This window comes from Bufo bufo, chromosome 1 (genome assembly GCF_905171765.1).
Source record: "Bufo bufo chromosome 1, aBufBuf1.1, whole genome shotgun sequence".
NCBI lineage: Eukaryota > Metazoa > Chordata > Amphibia > Anura > Bufonidae > Bufo > Bufo bufo.
Genome location: NC_053389.1, coordinates 158,506,816 through 158,525,484, shown reverse-complemented (window position 1 = coordinate 158,525,484; position 18,669 = coordinate 158,506,816). Strand labels below are relative to the sequence as shown.

At 43.5% G+C, this 18,669-nt stretch overlaps 1 protein-coding gene across 1 annotated transcript; it reads right to left on the bottom strand.

Moving 5' to 3' along the window:
- Nucleotides 1–1,330: 1,330 nt before the first annotated feature.
- Nucleotides 1,331–16,428, bottom strand: B3GAT1 (beta-1,3-glucuronyltransferase 1). Its single transcript, XM_040415573.1, has 5 exons — nt 16,287–16,428; nt 12,305–12,813; nt 2,072–2,368; nt 1,534–1,634; nt 1,331–1,429 (listed from the first exon to the last, which is right to left on the bottom strand). The coding sequence occupies exons 1-4, from the start codon at nt 16,396–16,398 to the stop codon at nt 1,548–1,550; spliced, it is 1,005 nt and encodes a 334-aa protein (XP_040271507.1). The 5' UTR covers nt 16,399–16,428; the 3' UTR covers nt 1,331–1,429; nt 1,534–1,547.
- Between the last annotated feature and the right edge of the window lie 2,241 nt (nt 16,429–18,669).

The following is an 18,669-nucleotide window of genomic DNA, read 5'->3' as shown; positions in this document are numbered from 1 at the left end:
TGCAGCAAACAAGAAAGATTTTAGACGACTTTTTCACAAACATTCATTTTTTTTTTTAAAAAACCAAATCTCGTTCCAGAAATGAAAATAATCGTTTTAAAAACAGCAGCTTGTATCTGCAAAAGTGGCACATGGAGGGTGATCAGGGCCGGAGGACAGCTCCTGTGTCTCTGATTTCATCTGAAGTGCGTTTCTCAGGGCCCGAGGGGCTTGTTCCGTGGGTTGTGAGTGCAATTCGGCCTCATCGCAGTCATTTTCAGTACTGCAGGAATTCTGTTTGGTCTGCCCAACCTCTGAATTGCAACAATAGGAAGACAATTCATCACTGTAGCCAGAAGAGGGCGCTGTCTACAAGCAATCTATTTAGTGATCAGCATCTTATTGATGCCTATCATTTATCAGCAAACACTGCGGCTATTCACCAAGCGGAAACTAAAGATTATTTCATGATTTCATGTCGGACATGTAGTATGCCCACTAACAGGGCACTGAATCGAAAGCTGATACTGGTTTCAACAGTAGTTTGTCTGAAAGGGCCCCATGGCCAAACCTGGAGTGGGGCCCCGCTCCACTTTCCACAGCAAGTGAAATCTGGAAATGAAAATGTTAGTATTATTATGTCTTTCACTTTGTCTCCTTGTCTTCACATCGATTTTTATTTAATTTCTTTTCCCCCACTTATTTTTTTCCCCCAAAATACTATCACCGGTGAGCCTCCATAAACACTAAAAGTCCCCCTCCCCAGCTCTTCCTTCTACACTCATGGTTCCATCCTTGTTTATATGCAATTCATTTTAATTACATTTTGTGATAAATAAGGCCAATGCAAACTGTAAAATAGGGCGAGACCGTTCAGATTTGCATACAGAATCCTTTTTTTATTTATTTTTATTTGCTCCACTAAACTGATATGAGCTTGGAGAGGCACTGGTAAATATTACCAAAGTTATGGAAACTGTCAGCAAGGTAATATCCAGGTACAGTGATGAATTCAACCATTTCACAGAATGACCAGCAGATGGCAGCAAAAGAGCCAGCACCTGCAGAAGGGTCAAGGAGCCACACTGCTAATGATGGTGTGTAGATGTGAAGGACCATGGAAGTTCAGTCTTGCAAATATCTCGCACCTGACGGGCAGAGGATGGAGACTAGTCTGTCACCGTTATTGTGTTTGCCATTGATCAGCGAGAGCACAGCTTTGTTTTGGGCGAGGGAAGGGGGACCCTTTGTAAGATGCAGCTTCCTTCTTTCTTGACATCTGTCTCTCCACCACATGTGCTTCTAGGAAAATATAACATACACATGGATCCTGTGCAAGCTGCAGGGCAGGGGGCGATCAGTGCTGGAGAACTTGTCTCCAAAGTTTCTTTCTTAGTTCAACGGCTTAGGAAGAGGCCCAGGCAGCGATTGGTAACCAAGAAAACAACCCCTATATGGAGGAGACACAATACTGAAAAAGGTCACATTGTATAAACCAAAGCTGAAAATGCTAAATCTATCTAATGTTCTAGTTCCCCTGAGGACGGTGCTTACCGGTGCACGTGTGTTCAGATTTCCACATTGGGGTCTGTGAAGCCTTTCTTCCCCTCATTCACCAGCACTGGTTTCTCTGTCCGTGTGTGCCAGACCAGGATCTGGAAACATTTACACATTGAGTACAATACAGGGATCTCGCCATGTTCTAAAATGCATCATCTAGGCCAGGGAGGCTCCACCTGCGGCCCTCCAGCTGGTGTAAAACTACAACTTCCACCATGCCCTGCTGTAGGCTGTCCGGGAATGATGGGAGTTATAGTTTTGCAACAGCTGGAGGGCCGCAGGTTGAGCATGCCTGATCAAGGCCATTTCAAAAGGTTGCCTGGTTATAATACCCCCCCTCAACCATTGGATATGGTCCTGTAACAAAATTGCTTGAGTTACAGAACACATAACAATCTTTCCACAGTCATAATGGATAACCCTACGAGCACAGTCCAATAATCAGCAATGATCTATACTACAGTGCAAACCATTGCAAAAGGAATCATTTCCCATGAGGCCCTCTCCTAGGTTCTGATCACCATTCGCTTACCTTAGTGCAATTATCGGCTTTGGGCTCCAGATCATTGAGGGTGACCAGCTCTCTCAGTAGACTACTCTCCTGGTAACCGCCTTTGACTCCTCGTAGCTTGAAATACGCCTGCGGTCGCTGCAGTATGAGGCGTAGGTTGACGGCAAAGCCTGCCATGTCTATCGCGAATGGTCTGTGTGGATCGAACACCGTCTTCCATCCGTACACTTTTCCAGCCGCGTTGACTTTGGGCGACTCGTATCGCAACCCTCCGACAAACGCCACCGGCCACACCGACACTTTCTTAGTATTCCGCATCTAGAGATAACACATCAGTTTAACATTCACAACATACCGTATAATAGGGACTTGCACTCACAATGCTGCAGGCTTCAGAGCTGTAATCTCCCACCATCTGCACAAAGTTTACTTGATTAACATGCTAGAAAGTGCAGCATAATGAAGACGAAACCGTATTGCTAGGTATGCGATAGTATAGTGGCTCGCTTGTCTACCAACATGTAATAGGTGCTCTGTGTCTGGCTGATTCACCCAAATGATGGAATTATTGTATAGACAGGCACTCTATATCCGGAGTCATGCAGAGACAATAATTACAATTTAGTGAATAAAATAGAATTAAAACATAAAACATGAAATTCCCCTAAAAATGTTAAATAATAAATAAATCTGCTATACCAGACAAAAAGGATGAAACATATTATTGGTGCGCCTAGTCGTACCTAATTGAGTTTAGGTCATATATGGACACATATGCAAGCGATTAAAAGAAATAGGTAAAAAGTAGTAGGTACAGTCTACATCAATTAAATAAAAAATCTTTCCCTTAGGGCTAATGCACACGACAGTATTTTGCGTTCAGTATACTGGCCGTTTTTTGTAGTTCAGTATGCGGTACATATACTGAACCATTCATTTCAATGGTTCAGCAAAAAATACTGAAGTGTCTCCGTGTGCATTCCGTTTCAGTATTTCCGTACCGTGAAAAGATAGAACATGTCCTATTCTTGTCCGCAAATCACGGTGCTTGGCTCCATTCAAGTCAATGGGTCCGCAAAAAAACGGAACACATACGGAAATGCATCCGTATGTCTTCCGTTTCCGTTCCGTTTTTTGCTGAACCATCTATTGAAAATGTTATGCCCAGCCCAATTTCATCCATGTAATTACTGTATACTGTATATGCCATACGGAAAAACGGAACAGAAACGGAAACACAACGGAAACAAAAACCGGAACAACAGATCCGTGAAAAACGGACCGCAAAACACTGAAAAAGCCATACGGTCGTGTGCATGAGGCCTTAAAAGGCAAATGATACGGATCCTTATCATCTCCAACGGGAACAGTTTCCCATGTCCAGGGTCTACAAACAATGTGTATAGCGTCCCGCTGATGTCCATGAGATGGGGGCGAGGGCACAGGAGACTAGTGTAACCAAAGTTAGATGTTATCGTAATGTGGTTAAGTTCTTATATTGCCCCAACATAAATTCAAATGGCCGCTAGTTCAAACACTGATTTATACTGTGCAGCATAAAACGTGACCTATAGTTTTGCTTGAGACTTTATATCCAGTATTATAGGTCACGGGAAATGGTGTCACAATAATTTACAGGTGTATCCAGTGATATAATTGCCGCTCGATATGGTTTTAAGCATTCAATGGTCTCATCAAAAAATTTGCATTGCACAGTGGTACATGTAGTCACTTGAGGCACTGATGCCGATGTTGTAGATAGCTAGAGAATTATATCTTTATTATTATAATTTAAATATATGTACCCATTCCTTAATGGTTGTTATAGTGGCGTCCCACCATGCACGGTTGTATTGGCCGCTGTTACCTGACCCGGTGTCTTCGCGGGCTATTGCCGCTGTTATGTGGCTGGTTCTCTGTGCCCGTCTAACGAGGAGCTGCAAAACTTGGCGTCCCACGTGTATATTGGTTAGTCTGTTGTAATGTGTACACGGACCGGAGCGGGCAGGTTTTTTTAATTAATGGAAGAGCTTCCACTCAATATCTAAAATCTGGTTCCTCTCAAGATGGGGCGTGCGAGTACTGTGATTATTATATCAGACGCGTTTCAATGTCTGACTGACTTCATCAGTGGTTACCCGCGTTCTTTTAATACCCCTTATCGAGCTGGACATAAAAGCTGGAGTGCGTATTCTTCCTTTCTCTGGGAACATTCAGCAGCATTCCAAGTCCCATACTGTTTAAGATTTTCAAAGTTGAGTCAAGTGCAGCATTAGTGCGGTAATGGAGCGGTTTTTTTCATTGGTCAGATATCTTTCTATGTCGATGTACAGTGGTATATGTTGTATATAGAGACCGGGAGTATAAGAGTCTAGATATAGGGATATAGACATGTAAATCTAAAAAGACATATATACGAAGGCGGTATATAAAAATATTGAATGTATGATGAATCTGACTTAAGAGGCGACGTATTCAGTAGGATGTCAACGTCAATTTTTATTTTATTTATATCCTTATTTTTATAATGTTCCTTCTTCAAAGGTGGAATTGTGTTTGCAGATCTTTTCTATCATGGAGGACGAGGAGATTGATAGGGTGTAAGGACGGGAGCCTCCCTCTAAGGGGGGATCGGGGTGCTGGTAAAACAGCCTGACCCCGATCTGCCATCGGCTGGAGGCGCCCGCCTCAAATTCTACAGAAAGCCAAAAAAGGCTTTCAGGTAATGTCGTATTGAACTCAAATATATATATCTCGACTCTAGATGGGACATTCTCATGGTATGGTTTCCCCCCCCCCTCCAGTGTTCCTCAACCTTCTCTATTGCTGTGAAGATCAGTCCCTTCGGATCCTGATTATGGTGTGTTTTGAAATGTTTCGATAATGAGTGTTTTTCATACCCATTCCTGATGTTATTAATATGCTCTGCTATCCTTTTCTTTCATTTCCGTTTTGTTCTTCCTACGTATTGTTTTCTGCAAGGGCACTGTATCATATAAATGACATTGGTGCTATTGCAAGTAAGGAAGTCTTTTATTTCATGTATATAGGAATTAGTTGTTGAACAGATTTTTTTCAGTTTTCTTTGGGAAAAGGGCTACCTTACAATTACAGCATCTGTCACACCTGTAGAACCCCTTTAGTTTAAGCCATCTACTCATAGTGTTCCAGTGTTTTACACGGTTTGACGGAACTTGGAATGCTGCTGAATGTTCCCAAAGAAAGGAAGAATATCCACTCCAGCTTTTATGTCCAGCTCGATAAGGGTATAAAAAGAACGCAATGGGGATATGCGGGTAACCACTGATGAAGAAGTCAGAGTCAGACTTCGAAACGCGTCGTCTGGTATAATAATCACAGTACCCGCATGCCCCATCTTGAGAGGAACCAGATTTTAGATATTGAGTGGAAGCGCTTCCATTAATTCAAAAAAACCTGCCCACTCCAATCAGTGTACGCATTGCAACAGACTAACCAATATACATGTGGGACGCCAAGTTTTGCAGCTCCTCGTTAGACGGGCGCAGAGAACCAGCCACACATCAGCGGCAATAGCCCGCGAAGACACCGGGTCAGGTAACAGCGGCCAATACAACCGTGCATGGTGGGACGCCACTATAACAACCATTAAGGAATGGGTACATATATTTAAATTACTGTGCTATAATCTCTAGCTATCTACAACATCGGCATCAGTGCCTCAAGTGACTACATGTACCACTGTGCAATGCTAATTTTTTGATGAGACCATTGAATGCTTAAAACCATATCGAGCTGCAATTATATCACTGGATACACCTGTAAATTATTGTGACATCATTTCCCGTGACCTATAATACTGGATATAAAGTCTCAAGCAAGCCTATAGGTCACGTTTTATGCTGCACAGTATAAATCAGTGTTTGAACTAGCGGCCGTTTGAATTTATGTTGGGGCAATATAAGAACTTAACCACATTACGATAACATCTAACTTTGGTTACGCTAGTCTCCTGTGTCCTCGCCCCCATCTCATGGACATCAGCGGGACGCTATACACATTGTTTGTAGACCCTGGACATGGGAAACTGTTCCTGTTGGAGATGATAATCATCCGTATCATTTGCCTTTTAAGGGAAAGATTTTTTATTTAATTGATGTAGACTGTACCTACTACTTTTTACCTATTTCTTTTAATCGCTTGCATATGTGTCCATATATGACCTAAACTCAATTAGGTACGACTAGGCGCACCAATAATATGTTTCATCCTTTTTGTCATGTTTAGCGGATTCTTTATAATTTAACATTTTTAGGGGAATTTCATGTTTTATGTTTTAATTCTATTTTATTCACTAAATTGTAATTATTGTCTCTGCATGACTCCGGATATAGAGTGCCTGTCTATACAATAAACCTGATTACTGGCAATCTTTTTAATCATTTTTCTGATGCGGAATAGGCAAAGGTTAATCTCTGTGCAGTAAAACCGTATATACAACTTTCTAATATATGTTGTGTGAATTCTTCACTATATTCAATGTTTCTGCTTGCTGGCAATGAATCTAGAGACTGAAAACCTGTACTGGCCTAATATGCAGGATGTGGGACTCTGGAAGTCCTGCCTTCCCCCTCTCTCTCCTGCCTCTGTTGCTTTTAAGCTACAACAGCTGTTGCTTCTTAGGGGCTGTTGTATGGTTGTCTAAAAAGACAGTGGGAATGCAGAGAGCAGGCTCTGCTCTGCTCACCAGGGCTTGAGCGTGAACGTGGTGTTTCAGCTGCTGCTGGCATATGATAGAGCAGGAGAAGCTGAGCAGATTGAGATATAGTTTTATGGGAAAAGGGTCAGTACAACTCCTATTTCATTCATTTAAAGACTATGTACACCTTTTGGGGGCATTTTTTTTATTGTTGCATTGTACCTATTTTGAGCTTATATAATTTTTTTTCAGGATTGGCCTTTATTAAAAATGTTGAGTCTTTTTCCCTATACAGCCTTGAGATTCTCTAGTGGCAGGCTCTGTAGTCTTAGTTTATTCCATCAGGCAGCTCAGCTGAGGCTCCTTATCTCTGACCTTAGAGATAAGGGTTATTAGATGAATGGCACAAAGTGAAAGTACAATTCACACTTCTAGACAGTTCACCCTTTGTGACAGAACGGCTCAATATTTTTTTTTAATAAATACCAATTGCAAAGATGATTTCTAGCCCTAAATGTGTAAAATTCAATCAAAAAAAAATTGCCCTTGAAGGTGTACATAGCCTTTAAATTTCTGAATTCTGTGCTTTGAAGTCAAGGAGGTGGTCCTATCAGTAAATCACAGCCTTCCCTCTGAGTGTGTAGACACAGATAGCTATCAGTGATTCACAGCTATCTGTGTCTACACACTCAGAGGGAAGGCTGTGAGTCACTGATAGGACCGCCTCCTGGACTTCAAAGCCCAGAAAAAGGAGGAATATAAATGAATAAATAGTAAATTATACTGAATATTTTCCCATAAAACTAAATATAAATCTTCTCAGCTCCTCCTGCTCTATAACATGCTGCCTGCAGCTCAGACACCAAGTTCAACATGACAGGTTCCCTTTAACTGCTGAAGTGTGACAGGGACTGCATGTGAAGTGGTAAGTATGCATAACTATGTATGTATGCACACTGTGTACCGTATATTTATGTTCAATGTGTTTTTGTATGTAATGTGTATGATTGTGTATTATGTATATGAGTTCAGTGTAATGTGTGTATGTATATACTGTGTGTGTATGTGTATATATATATTTATATATATACATATACACACAGCCCTGCCTCTGTAAATGAGAAGGCATATTAACACTTTTTTGGTGTAACTTTTCAGGCTTTGAAGAAATGCCTATCTCCGACATTTCATAGGTTTTATATCACCTTACTATTACTTAGTTTTGACTGCGGTTTATGGTACGATGGTTCTTTATGAGACACCCATACATGCCCTCCTAACAGCTCAGGTGTTCCCTGTGCTATGGAATGTGACATTATACTTACATATATAAAAGAGTAGACGAGATTTGCTGGGCGATCTAATTTACTAGTTAGGCTGAGTTCACATCAGCATTCAGCCTTTCCGTTCTTCTGCTCCGTTATAGGAGCAGGGGAACATAAAGGACGGATTTGGCACATAACTGAGCCCACGGCCCCCACAGTCTATAATGGGGTACGTTAGGTTTCCACTCAGGAAGATTTTTGAAGAGGAGACAAAAGTCCTGCATGCACAACATTTAGCTCTGGTTCAAAAATCTTCCTCTGAGCGGAATCCTAACGGACCCCATTATAGTCTAAGGGGCCTGTAGGCTCAGTTATGTGCCGAATCTGTCCTTTCCGTTCTCCTGCTCCTATAACGGCTGAACGCTGATGTGAACTTATAGAGATACGTTGTCAGTTCTAGCTAGTTATTTAGGTAATTGTCTGTGTCTTATTTAGGGATGAGCGAACCCGGTGAAGTTCGGCCGAAATTCAGGTCAAAGTTCGGGTTCGGGACCCGTTCTTGACCCGGACCCAATTAAAGTCAATGGGGATCTTCACTTTATTTTCACTTTATTTTCCGTTATAACATGATTATAATGGAAAATAATAGCATTCTTAAGATAGAATGCTAAATAAAATGGCCATTGAGGGGTTAAAAAAAACTCATCTCATCCACTTGATCGCGCAGCCGGTATCCTCTTCTTTCTTCAGGACCTGCAAAAGGACCTGCGATGACGTCACCGTACTCACCACGTGCTGCATGATCAAGTGGATGAGATGAGTTTTTTTAACCCCTCAATGGCCATTTTATTTAGCATTCTATCTTAAGAATGCTATTATTTTCCGTTATAACAGAAAATAATAAAATCACCCGCACTTCAGTGAAAAAGGCTGGGTTCGGGTCCTCGTACCCGAACTTGCAAAGTTCGATACGAACCCGAACTTTGCAGTTCGGGTTCGCTCAACCCTAGTCTTATTCTCATGATCTCGATGTCTAAAGTACAGCCTTCCATACATCTGAGCGGACGCACTCTTATTACTCCTACTTGGCCATAACTCCAAATCCATCTGTCTGCATTAGTCTCTTTGAGAGATTTCAGAGCGCTACAAACTACAATTATTGCCTATACAGTGATCCCTCAACATACAATGGCCTCAGGATGCAATATTTTCTGCATACAATGGTCTTTTCTGACCCATCGTAAGTTGAAACTAGACTCAACCTTCAATGTTTCAGACTCAGATCCAACCAATTAAGGCCGCTTCTCTAGTAAAATAGCTGTATTAGTTACTAGTTAGCAGTTATTCCTGACTGTTATATGTAAGGACTGGTATTATATCTCTTAGTTATCTGCTTATTTCTCTTAAATCTTCATCTTCTCTTATCTTGGATGACATTTTAGGGCTTTGGAACAGATTATTCAACTTACAATGGTTTCAGCATACAATGGTCGTCCTGGAACCAATTAATATTGTAACTTGAGGGACCACTGGTATAATGTAGTATAGGTTATTATTAAAGGGGGCCTAAGCCCTTGCTTGGTTTCGTAGGCTCTGCTCGGCTATTCCATCTACCTTCCCACAGAAAGTATAGAAAATCAGAGCAGAGCCGATGAAACCTGAGAGTGCTCTGAGAAGAGCTGCTACTCCGTAAAGAATAAATCAAGGCAACTGGACTTACTGTAGATTTCTTGAAAACGTTTCACTCGTTCTTCCAACGAGCTTTCTCAATTCTGAGTGACTTTCATGGGAATTACACTGAGTCATTGGTTCAGATATGTGGATGACACTTGGGTTAAAATTCATAAACAAGAGTTACAGGCTTTCACCGACCACATCAACTCAGTGGATCATAACATCAATTTCATGCGGGAAGATATGCAGAACAACAAACTGGCATTTCTGGACTGTCTTATAACAGTGGAAGAGGGAAGTAAGCTGGGAATAGAGGTCTATCGAAAACCAACACACACAGACCAGTACCTGCTATTTGATTCCCACCATCCTCTAGACCACAAACTCGGAGTCATCCAGACTCTACACCACCGGGCAGAGAAAATCCCCACCAGCACAGAGGCCAAGGCGAAGGAATTCATACACCTCAGAGGGGCACTTAAAACTTGTGGGTATCCAGATTGGGCCTTTGTCAAAACAGAAGGAAGGAGAAGAAAGAGCACCAAGACTACCAGTGAGGGCGAGAAGCATGACAGACGCAAGAATATGGTTATCCCATATGTAGCTGGGGTGTCTGAGAAACTCAAAAGGATCCCTGTCTGCTTTAAACCCAGCAACACACTGAGGCAACAACTGGTTCACCCCAAAGACCCAACGCCTAAACACAAGATGGACAACATTGTGTACGCAGTCCAGTGCAATGAGGAATGCTCAGAACTGTATATTGGCAAAACAACAACTACATCAGCGTATGGCTCAGCATAGAAGAGCCAAAACCTCTGGTCAAGATTCAGCCGTGTACTTACATCTAAAAGAAACAGGTCACACCTTTGAAGACAGTCAAGTACGTGTTTTGGATAAGGAGGCCGATTGGTACAAACGAGGTGTGAATGAGTTCATCTACGTAAAAATGGAGAAGCCAAGCTTGAATAGAGGCGGGGGGTTAGACATCTATTGTCTGCCACATACAATGCAGTCTTGACACCTTTCACTCAGAATTGAGAAAGCCCGTTGGAAGAACGTGTGAAATGTTTTCAAGAAATCTACAGTAAGTCCAGTTGCCTTGATTTATTCTTTACAGACAATCAATCACATTATTTTCATCTTTTATACAGCAGGAATAAGGGAATTGTTTTCCCTCAATGGCAATTTGTTAAAGGGGTTCTTCAGGCTACAGATATTAATGACATCCACTGGCTAGGTCATCAATATCAGATCGGTGAAAGTCCAAAAGTCCACAGTGACGGAAGCTACACTGTGTACGGAGCGGGAGGCCCAAAACAGCTGATCTGATATTGACCAATGTTGAAGATAGATCATCAGTATCTGTAGCCTGGAGAACCCCTTTAAGTATAAATTATTATTAGCTCTGGGCATCTTTTACAACCTCTGGATGTGACTTGTTCTTATTCACCTACAGCGATAAGAGATCCTTAGTGAAGTTGCAAAATTCACAAAGCTTCGGCGCTAGTCCAATAAATCTGGAAAAACCCCTTTAATGTGAGCAGAGCAGCAGTAGTGGAGGACTCCACTGATCAGCGCAGCGCCGGGTACATTCAGTGCCTTCATACACTGCACATGTCTGGCAGGCAGCCGGAGTTGACAGTAATTACAGTAATTGTGTTTGAAGCTTGTCAATCACACAATGTGCTGCTGACAGCTACTTTATTCTCTGTCCTCTCCCAAATAACTCGTTGGTTGTGAATACAAAGCCCCCCCATTGTGTCCCTGACCCCCCGCGGCTGCACCACATAACTCACTCTTCTCATACACTCAAATGCTATTCTCATTAATGGTGAGAACTTTAAATCCTGCCATCTCATGTAGAAGCGTGAGGGTCCCCCAGGTTAGAACACCAGGTTCTCCTGCCAGTCATTCCTACAGATGTCCTAATGATCTCAAGAACCAAGCAACCGGCCCTACCAAAGGTGTCTGTCTCACAGATCATCACATTCCCTATCACGGGTCGGCAACCTTCGTCAGTTCAGCTGTTGTGAAACTACAATTCCTAGCATGCTCCATTCATTTATATGAGAGATCTGACAAGTGCAGAGGAAGTATGCATGCTGGGAGTTGTACTTTTAAAACAGCTGACGTGCCAGAGGTTGCCTATCCCTGCCCCATCACCTGCATTGTTACTACTGGGTCCTTTCCCCCACATACACTACTGCTGGACCCAATATTGTCATCCTCTTGTAGAATAGAAGAGGGGCATGACCATCCAGCATGTACCCCCTCTTTTCATGGGTTCCATAACAAGTTGCCTGTGTGGTCCTCATATCCCTGAACTGTACGGAGACTGGTACAGGAAAGTTAGTGAAAGCTACACCACAATGTAAAACACCCTCTTATATCTCACAGATTGTAAGCCTCTATATGCAAAGCTCAGGCTGCTGTTCAATGTCTCCCCCATGCTTTACCCTGCAGATCTTTTTCTTCTTCATTGGCAACAGTGACTAGGCACAAGCCCTGCATATGTCACCAGAAAGTAAGCACCTACACACAGCATTATAGTACGGACCATAAACTACAGCATCAGGTAGGACCTCACAAGGAGGACTCTGAAGGTGGACAAGGTTACTCTACAGGGTCAATCACCTCCTCAAACAGATCCAGGCTGTATGTGTTATCATCATCCGCGAAATACACAACTCCAGGCAAACTGTTGTTTTTGTTAAAAGTCTCTCTAAGCCAGCGCAGGGCAAGGTTTCTCTGCATAGTCCCTCGGGGTATTCGTGGGTCCCGAGTGTCTCCCCTCAGTTTATAATTACGGGGTGTCTCCACATTAAGATGGGTGTAGTTGAGACCAGATTCCTGGAGCAGCCGGGTAACAAGAGGGGTGCGTCGCTGAGAGTCCTCCACCAGGATCCAGTGCAGATTGGGCACATGCAGTAACGTGTTGGACAGACGGGTGAGTTCAGCTTTCTGGACTGGTCTACTGTAGGTTGGGGTGATAACATGAATGGTGGGGAGGTTGCCCATCCAAGGCGGCGGCCGAGTGTACACATACTCAGTCCTTACAACTTCTACAATATCCCTCTCAGAGGAACAATACTCCCTTGAATCGGAGCCTGGACTTGCATCCCTGCGGCTGTCGCTCCCGTCCTCTGTAAAGACATAAAACAATATAATCTCAAGGAAGCCAGAGAATATCAGGTATTATCATGAAGCTATCTAAGGAGAGTTTCTCCAGCGGACTCTATATGATCCTGGTCTGTAAGGTTCAGTTGAGAAAGTCTTTTACAAACACCGGTCATTTATGTCATATAGTCTTCTCCAGATATAGGACATCCATTATGCAGTCAGTCTACAAGGGGTGTAGCAATATAGGATGCTATGTAGCGGTGACACCCAGGCCCTGATGTCTGAGGTGGTCCAAAGGCACCATTATCATAAATGACACATGGTAGGTGGGGGTCCTTGTTACAGATTTTGTATTGGGTCCCGTGAAGTCCAAGTTACACCTCTGCAATCTATCCTTCCTGACCTCGGTCACTAAAGCAAATTCTAGAACTGAAATTCTCAGACTATAAATTCCGAAACCTGACAAGCCAACCAAACTATAGCTTAAGGTCACCATAAATATTAGAGATTAGTTCTTTAGAAAGGTCTAGGATTGGTAAAATGGTAACAGGATTAGTTATGATATGACTTCTGCCCTTCTATGGGCCAATCCAGGAATCAACTGAGCAGCAAAGTCCTGTCTGACAGTCTGGTTGCTAGGGATGCATTGTAAACCCACACGCTCTGCCTTGGTGTTGTCAAGCAGCAAGTCCCTAGCAACCAGTCTGTCTCAGATTACTCAGTTACTAAATACAACTGAAGAACCTAACACAGAACTGAAGGCAAAGAAGGGGCATGAACCACAGAATTCTGTATCTCCTACTGCCATATTAACCATTATTTGTGGGGGGAAAAGGTGGGGACCCTCTTTACTCTACCACAAACCAAATAAATCTCTTCTAACAGACTAATACAGACAAGAACAAATTACGGAAACCAGTCACAAGCATATTGAGAAAGCGGATGATGATGAAATAATGCCAACAAGTGAGGTATGTTGAGAGGAACAGTGGTAAAAATGGTGGCTTAGACCTGATGAGAGGATGGAAGCAGTGGGTGGGAAATAAAGCATAGTTACAGTATAGAGGGCGCAGAAGTAGAAGTTGCCTGTTGCCTAAGGGAGGGACAAAGGCCCCTATGGCACATTTTAGAACTATATTATTATACATGGCACTGGGTAAGTTAGGAGCCATTTTACAGGTTTCAGTTTGTGGCCCAGAAGCTTCATCTCTGCACTTATTCTAATCCTGCATTTACCCTCAAGAGCAGAACTCCTTCAATATTATCATTTCTAATGATTACAGAGCTCCTCACTGCCCATATAAGCTTCTGGACTCAGTGCTACATAAACGGGATTCTATATCAACCTTATACTTGGCACATATAGGCCCAGATGTACTAATGTGTCTGCACCTAAAATCTTTTAAAAAAGTGGAGCAAATTTAACTAGGTTTTAGACACTTTTTTTGTGGCCTGCTTAAAAAGGGTGTGGGGCAGAGTTTTCCATAGTATAAGATGCACTGTATTTCTCCAAAATTGCACTACAATTCTGACGTAAAATTCTGTCTCAAAGTAAGACAACCAATAGTTGGTATAGAGTCAGAGAAAAGTGCAAGTGTAATGAATGGAGGAGCCGCCTCCTTTCTAAGTATAAATAAGTGGACAAGTAAAGTCAGGGCTTTGTGTAAACTGATTCTTGGTACGTTCTCATGGCGCCATTATTCACAGGCCTCGCTGAGAGAAATACTGAACAGTCCACAATCTGCAGCTGGCAGTAAAAGTAGACTTACAAGTGCAGAATAGTGAGTGCAGCTCTGGAGTATAATACAGGATGCAACTCAGGATCACAACAGGATAAGTAATGTATGTACACCAAGACTCTACAGGCAGAACAGTGAGTGCAGCTCTTGAATATAATACAGAATAAAACTCGGGATCCGTACAGGATAAGTAATGTAATGTATGTACGTACACAGTGACTCCACCAGCAGAATAGTGAGTGCAGCTCTGGAGTATAATACAGGATGTAACTTGGGATCAGTACAGGATAAGTAATGTATGTACACCAAGACTCTGCAGGCAGAACAGTGAGTGCAGCTCTTGAATATAATACAGAATAAGGCCTTATGCACACGACCATTGTTTTATTCCGTGTCCGTTGTGCTGATTTTCAATGGGTCAGTTGAAAACTCGGCTAAGGACAGGTTATTTTTTTTTTTTGACGGACTGGAACCACGGATCACGGACGCGGATGTCCGTGATCCGTGGTTCCAGTCCGTCAAAAAAAAATATAACCTGTCCTTTTATTTCTGCGGAAAACGGTTCTCGGGCCCATTTAAGTCAATAGGACCGCTAAAAAACACGGAGGCACACAAGAGCGTCCGCGTCCGTTTTATTCCTATCATTTGCATGGCAAACCTGTCTTAGACTTTTTTTTACTTTCCTTTATGTCTGGTGGTCCTCCAAAAATAAAGGAAGACACACGGAAACAAAAACGGAACAACGGAACCCCATTTTGCGGAACGGAACACAACAACGGTCGTGTGCATGAGGCCTAAAACTCAGGATCCGTACAGGATAAGTAATATAGTGAGTGCGGCTCTGGAGTATATTACAGGATGTAACTCAGCATCAGTACAGGATAAGTAATGTTTGAGCCACTATGATAAATCTGGTGCAGGTCTACACCACTTGTCTAAATTTACACCATCTACGAGATTAGTAAATCTGCCTAAATGTATTATGTAGACTTTACATATGAACTGTATAATGTCTTCTGCAAATAAATGTTATCTCAATTAAAGGGGTTTTCCGAGACTTAAATACGTATGACTTAGCCTCTGGATAGGTTATCCGTATCTGATAGTTGGGGGTCCGACAACTGGGACCTCTGCCGATCAGCTGTTTGAGAAGGCATGGGTGCTCGCATTAGCGCCGTGGCCTTCTCTCAGTTTCCCCTAGGCCGAGTGATGACACATTTATCGATCACGTGGCCTAGGAGCAGCTCATCCCCATAGAAGTGAATGGGGCTGAGCTGTGATACGAAGCAAAGCTGCTATGTAATGTATGGCGCTGTGCTTGGTAAGCACGTAGAAGGCCGCTGCACTACTGCGAGCGCGGTTACTGATTGGTGGAGGTCTCGGGTGTTGGGATAGGTCATCAATTCAAAATCCCAGAAAACCCCTTTAATGAAGGAACAGCACTCCTAATTCAGTCAGTGTGGATGACATTTCTACACGGAGTCGGTCCTAATGAGGTTTCTAAGGACGTGTGAGGTACAGTAATTCCTGAAAACTGGCGGTATAATTCAGTTATGATAAGACACGATATTTCATGATATGGCACATTAATATTCACAGTTATTAGAGTTGGTGAGATGACACAGTTTAGGACTTTCCACAAGTCCAAGTCAGGTTATGATGAAGCCATGCAGAATGGAGAGGTCAGGGGGAATGGGCATGAGGTCAGTGTTCATGTATGGGACACAATGCTGAGTAGGGGGTTAGAGTCTCCTCACCCTTGTGTGCAGTGAGCAGCGGGGACAGAGTGCTGTGGTGCCATACTGTGATGAGTAAAGTCCAGGGCAGAACGATGAGTACAATAGCCAGAATGTCCCTTCTCTTCAGCATCTCCAGGGTGGGCTGACCCCAGTGCTCCTCATTACCTGGGGGGTGCACCCCGATAGCACAGAGAACAGCAAAGCAGACAGGAGAGAGATCAGTATACAAGACAGAGAGGCGCAGGAGACACAGCACAGCTCACACAGTCACCTCTTACCAGCGCTTATAACCCACCCATTGCAGCAGGCTGGGGGTCCCAGGCTCTGCCCAGAAGGGAAGGCAGGAGGTCACAGAGAAGCGGGGCCCGGGCCCCTCACTGGCCAGGTCGTGCAGAAGAACTGGACAGATGGAAGCCTGTGTGATAGACAACGAGAGAGAAAGCGGAGGTTAGCACTAGATGGAGCTGTTAACACAAGAATAGAAATGGAGCACACGACTGCAATGCAACAACCGAACGGATCCGAATAAAACCTCAGGAAGCAGCTTCACCGTTTACTAAAGTGTTCAGCCATTATTAGCAGCCGCAGGCAAATGTCTCCGCTCAGGGAGGGATCACGGCCTGTGCACACGGGTGGCTGATGGCAGTATTATTATTATTATCATCCCTTACTTAAAAGGATATGACAATGTCCTGTGCCGCCATCACAATGCCCCCATATGAGCGCACATCCTAAGAAACGTCTGCCAGAGATGACTGCTGGAAACTATACTGATGTCCTATAGGAATTATTCTCCAGCGGTGGGGGCACTTATCAATGATACAAAATGAGGCCCTGACACTATCTACACAGCAGGTGGTCCTGGTGCCTCCATTTTTATCCATCGTATTTCCTGTGAGACGACATCACTGTGCAAGCTCTCATCACTCATTACAATGGGTTCAAAACTGAGGGCTAATTCACACGGTCCGTGTTTCAGCTGCGTCGCCGCTGAATGGACTGCATCATAGTGATTTATGATGTAGTCACTTCCCATCTGATGACAGGTCTATTGTACTGTACTCACAGGATGATGGGGGTACAGTACGTTAGATCCGCAATCAGACTGGAGCTAGCTGCATCCTAAAACGCTATGATGCCCTCAGGTCAGGGGCGCCGAGGTGGGTCCGGGGGATGCAGCTGACACACGTCCTAACCTGCAGATGTCCTCCTCCTTTCTTGGACCCTGTAGCAGCTGTATAAGCTGCCTCCATGGTACATACCCCTATGGTACACATTTAGGTCTCATGCACACAACTGGATTTTTCATCCATATGGTATTTGCAGTTTTTGCTGACAGCACACTGTCCCATTCATTCCTATGAAGCCATGCGTCATCCATATTAGTACATATCCTATTCTGGTCAGTATCGTGGCCGAGTATTGTCCTTTCTATGGGAGTGGGGAAAAATGTGGCGTGCAAGGGGAAGGTATCCATATTTTGCTGAAATACGGCAATATAGACGTATCTAAGAAGCTTTAGAAATAGATATAAGGATTATTGTCATGAGACATAAATGGTTAATGATGCACTCAGATTCTGTCATCGGATGGGGACTGATGTACTATAGATCTAATCTTAACGAAGAAACTGAATCTGTCCCAAAACCACCGCCCAGATTCACGTCCGCTCCTTCCTGTGGCATTTCTAGACCATGATTTAGTGAAAAATAACATGATCCTTTATTATGTCCCTCACAAAACACTTACAGAATATGAATTTGCCTTTGGAGGCTGCAAGCCGAACCTCTTGCTGTAATACAAGGTTAAACAATGTAATGGATTCAGCAGCCTCATACCCCCCTATGAATGCAGCCTCATCCCCCCCTATGAATGCAGCCTCATCCCCCCCTATGAATGCAGCCTCATCCCCCCCTATAAATGCAGCCTCATCCCCCCCTATGAATGCAGCCTCATCCCCCCCCTATAAATGCAGCCTCATCCCCCCCTATGAATGCAGCCTCATCCCCCCCTATAAATGCAGCCTCCCCCCCCCCCCCCTATGAATGCAGCCTCATCCCCCACATATAAATGCAGCCTCATCCCCCACATATAAATGCAGCCTCATACCCCACATATAAATGCAGCCTCATCCCCCCCTATGAATGCAGCCTCATCCCCCACATATAAATGCAGCCTCATCCCCCACATATAAATGCAGCCTCATACCCCACATATAAATGCAGCCTCATACCCCACATATGAATGCAGCCTCATACCCCCCTATGAATGCAGCCTCATACCCCCCTATGAATGCAGCCTCATACCCCCCTATGAATGCAGCCTCATCCCCCACATTTAAATGCAGCCTCATCCCCCCATATAAATGCAGCCTCATACCCCCCTATGAATGCAGCCTCAT

Excerpts from the sequence above, each read along its gene's own strand:
- B3GAT1 (XM_040415573.1), bottom strand. The coding sequence starts at position 16,398 with ATGCTGAAGAGAAGGGACATTCTGGCTATTGTACTCATCGTTCTGCCC. Across the intron at positions 2,369-12,304 it reads GCCTGGATCTGTTTGAGGAG|ATGCGGAATACTAAGAAAGT; the intron begins GTGATTGACCCT and ends TGTTATCTCTAG. Across the intron at positions 1,635-2,071 it reads AAGCCGATAATTGCACTAAG|ATCCTGGTCTGGCACACACG; the intron begins GTAAGCGAATGG and ends AAATGTTTCCAG.